General features: G+C 28.6%; 1 protein-coding gene across 1 annotated transcript; it reads left to right on the top strand.

The window, feature by feature from the left end:
* The first annotated feature begins 3,145 nt into the window (after positions 1-3,145).
* On the top strand, positions 3,146-3,934 carry LOC122502313 (piggyBac transposable element-derived protein 4-like). The gene has a single exon (XM_043612299.1). The coding sequence runs from the start codon at positions 3,146-3,148 to the stop codon at positions 3,932-3,934; it is 789 nt and encodes a 262-aa protein (XP_043468234.1).
* Positions 3,935-4,526: the final 592 nt, after the last annotated feature.

The following is a 4,526-nucleotide window of genomic DNA, read 5'->3' as shown; positions in this document are numbered from 1 at the left end:
TAATTTTTAACTTGGAGTAAGCATGACGTCAAAGTTGGACAAAAAAATTCAAAAAATTTGAAATAATATTATTAAAAGAAAAATAATTTTTGAAACTCATACATATATTTTTATTAAATTTTCTTGAAAAATCTACACCATATCATGTTTTATATATGTTCTAGAATAGTTTTTAGTACAAAAAATTGATTTCAAATTTTTCCAATTTTTTTGTCTAATTTTGACGTCATGCTTATTCCAAGTTAAAAATGACAGGTTAATGCCTATAAGTAATTCTTATTCCGTAGAAAAAGACCTTTAAAATAAGCCTAAGATTATTAAAAAGCGTTCATTATTTTAGAAGTTATTTAAATTTTTGTAAAACATTGAAAATGACGATTTTTAGGAATATCTTCTACAAATTTTGGCCAAATGACTTCTGTAAGGTCTTATTCTTTTCAAAATTTTATCGTCTTTCAAAATATAAACCAAAAAAAATTTTAGTTTTCATGAATTTTATGTTAAAAAATTTTTGTCATTCCTTTAAAAATGGGTGGACTGACAATTGCGGACGGTACTGTAGTTCTAATATTAGTCGACCTTACTGACGGAAATTTACTTAAACGATTGTTTTTGAACATTAACATTAAATGATTTCTCATGCTATAATAATAGTAATTGACAGAGTGGGGCATAATATTAAAAAATATCGATGTTGCGAATGCTATTGCATATATTCCACAAGCAAGACTATTGTTTTGTTGTTGATCAACAGTTGTGAAAACTACTGGAGGTTTAAAAGGATATAATCTACTTAAATGTTTCCTTTGATCTTCATTTAAACATCCTTCATTAAGACTATCATAAATATAAAGTCTCATTCCATCATAATAAGTGCAAATCCAATGACCTTTCTTGATAGGTCCACTAAAAAGTATTTGAATATGCTTTTTACCTTTTTTAATCGGACTAATAAATTCAAGCGTATAAAAATACAAAGTGCTTTGCATGCTAAAAGCAGAATTTGATTCCCTTCTCAATAATTTTTCGAATTCATCAATATGAGTATCATTTAACATTCCTCCTTCAGTAAGTATAATATTAAAATCTGTAACACTTAAATTAACAGTTCCTTCTTTGTTCGACATGATTTCTTTCAATTTATTGAAAAGATATTGCTTCTAAAAAATAGTTTTTTATAAAATTAATTAATTCAGAACACATGTAAATAATGTTACTATTGTCACATTTAACAGTAACTGGAATTTTTATCTTATCCTTTCTTATTATAGATTATTAAGAATATAAAGAATGTATCTTCATCTATTAATATTATTAATATTATTAAATATAAGTATATTTTTAGTAAATTTTTCTGTTTTGTATCTGTTTTGTATCTGTTAATCTAGTATCTGTGAATAGAGTATCTGTTAATCTAGTACCTCTTGACTAAATCTCTGTTTATCAAGTATCTGGTATCTCGTAATCACATGTTATTTTTAGTACATCTTTAATATTTATAAAGTTTTTTCCAAAATAATAACTAACTACCAAAATGTTAAAAAACAAAATGTTAAAAAATCAATAATTAAGATTTAAAAAAACAAATATTAATCAATATTAAATAATAATTATTACCACTATAATATAATTATGTACAAACATCAGAATTTAAAAAATCAATATTCTACATTTAGAAATCAAAATAACAGGCAAATGTCCTTTATTCCTTTAAATTAATAAATCAAATAATTCACACATTATATTTACAAACTCTTCCTAATAAATATATATACAAATAATATTAACAAAAAATTTAATTTGTATTTACATGTATTTTAATTTTAATACTTACGTACGTAACGTATGCAATGTACTTTAACTTTTTTCAAATGTACAAAAAAATTGCAACTTTTTTCAAATGTACAAAAAAACAAAACCACAAAATTCACAATCAACACTTTCAGAAAAAAATCACTCAGCAAATAACAGCCAATACTTCTTATCGAAACGATACACTTGTCACACTTTGCAAATGGCTGACAGTTGCTGACACTTGTAATATTTTGTAATTTTTCATACCAACCAAAAAAAACTATGCGTTTCACACTGAGGTGAGGTTACGTAGCGAACAAACAATTGTTTGGAAAAAAAGATGCGCGCGCAACAATTTTGTAGCGTCGAAAATGAATCATAAAATTAAATATATTTTATTATTAAAAAACTTTTCATTTATTACAAACCAAATCATAAATAAAAATTATTTTTATCTTAAACTACTTTTGGTTAACTTTTAGTTAATAAATAAATTTTAATTAATTTATTTTAATTTTAATTTTAAAAAAGAGAAAAACGAAAATTTAAAAGTGTGAGGTCACCATCATTATAAAATTCAGCCAATGAGGAACACTCATTATAAAATCAGCCAAAAATCAGCCAATGAGAAAAAAGTTCTACACTTGAAGTTAGCTGCTTTGACATCAGTAAGTAATGTCGTCTCGATTATATCCAATCAAAATAAAGGATTCTGAATTTTAAAAAAACTATGGATAGTATTTTGTTTATTGTTTGTTACCATCAACGTAGGTATGCGTTCAGTAAAATAATGTTGAATTAGAACTTGTCTTTTTTGCGCTTCTCATTTGTTTTGTCAAACTCTGAATAATGTTTTGTTTATTGTTTGTTATCATCAACGTAGGTATGCGTTCAGTCAAATAATTCTGAATTAGGGCTAATTTTTCTTTGTGTTTTTTATTTATTTCTTGTAATTTAAACTTATATTCTGTGAAAAAGTATAAGTTTTTCGTCTTTCATTTGTGTTTCTGTTTTTTATTTCTTGCTTAGTGCGTAAACGTGCTTTTAGTAAAAAGAACTTTTTTTTCACTTTCAGTCTTTTGTTCGTTTTTTAGCACCATTTATTTGATTTCAGTGTATATACAGTGTCTTTTAACTCAGAAGTGTTTTCTTTATTTTTTGTTACCAATAACGTGGATATTCGTGCAGTCAAATAATACTAATTTAGAGCTTGTCTTCTATTGCGATTGTCATTTGTTTTTGTATTTTATATTATTTTCAGTATCCTATTTTTCGTGACTTTGCCCGTTGGTTTTTTGTTTCCTTTCTTGTGCTCATTGTGCTGCTATTATAATTATATTTGACTGAGAACATGGAGGAAGAAGTGGAGTTGGTCGATATTCCAAGTGATAGTGACTCTATTGATGACTTATGTGTTTCTGATATTGATGATGATTTGAACATTAGGGATAAACGAAATGAAGCTACTAAGCAGATTAGTTCTGCTATCTTTGATGAAGAAGATTCTGCAGACAATGTCTCAGATAGTGATGAAAAGTGGGTAAAATCAGGAAAGAGGAAAAGGGATGCTCCCTTTACTAGAAATGTTGGACCTAATATTCCCGATAATGTCAAAAAGCCATCAGAAATATTTCTTTGCTTATTTTCCGATGATTTGCTTGACTTGATTGTTCAAGAAACAAATCGTTATTTGCAACAAAAGGGATATAAACAACCACCCACTACTAAAGAAGAATTGTTGATTTTCTTGGGCATTTATATTTTAATGGGTGTTAAAAATTCTCCTTCTTATCGGGATTACTGGTCTGCCAATCCGCAACTAAATGATCCTTACATAAGTTCGTTGATGTCTGTTGTTAGATTCCGATTTTTTCTTGGTTGTTTACACATCACCGATAACAGTACAGAACCAAAAAAGGGTAATGCGGCTTATGACAAGTTATATAAATTGCGGCCTTTTCTAGATAAGGTGAATGAAAATTTTAAAAAAAATTTTATGTCAAATAAATACCAAACTGTCGATGAATCTATGATAAAATGCAAAGGTCGTAGTAGCATGAAACAATACATGCCACTCAAACCTATAAAACGGGGATATAAGTGCTGGGTTCGAGCAGATCCATCAGGTTATGTATGCTAATTTCAGATGTACACAGGTAAAACTGAAAGTAAGGAAAAGCAGTTAGGAGCAAGAGTAGTAAAAGATCTCACTCGCGAATTGAAGGGCAACAATCACCATGTTTATTTTGATAACTTTTTCACAGGGGTAGATCTTATGATATCTCTGAAAAAAGATAAAATTTTTGCTTGCGGTACTGTACGTCAGAATCGATCAAGATTGCCAAAAAGTGAAGTGCAAGACAAACAAATGAATCATGGTGATAGCGAATTCCGAACATCGAATACGGGTATTCGATGGGTCAAATGGATGGACAAGAAGGCAGTCTACTTCTTGTCTAACTGTCATGACCCTCGTGAAACTGCGCCGGTGAATCGTAAACAAAAAGATGGCACGCTGAAACCCACCAGTTGTCCTGTAATGGCTTTTGACTACAACAAACACATGGGCTATGTAGATAAGGCTGACCATCTCTTGTCAACATATAACATTGACAGGAAATCTAAGAAATGGTGGCATAGAATATTCTTCCATTTCTTAGATGTCATTGTTGTCAATGCGTATATTTTGTACAAAGAGAAGAGATTGAACCCAACTTTGACTTCGAAAGAAT

The sequence above is a fragment of the Leptopilina heterotoma genome, unplaced genomic scaffold, assembly GCF_015476425.1.
Source record: "Leptopilina heterotoma isolate Lh14 unplaced genomic scaffold, ASM1547642v1 Lhet_227, whole genome shotgun sequence".
In the NCBI taxonomy this organism is placed as follows: Eukaryota; Metazoa; Arthropoda; class Insecta; order Hymenoptera; family Figitidae; genus Leptopilina; species Leptopilina heterotoma.
Note: the sequence above shows the minus strand (reverse complement) of the source record. Positions and strands in the feature narration are given on the sequence as shown.

Excerpts from the sequence above, each read along its gene's own strand:
- LOC122502313 (XM_043612299.1), top strand. The coding sequence starts at position 3,146 with ATGGAGGAAGAAGTGGAGTTGGTCGATATTCCAAGTGATAGTGACTCT.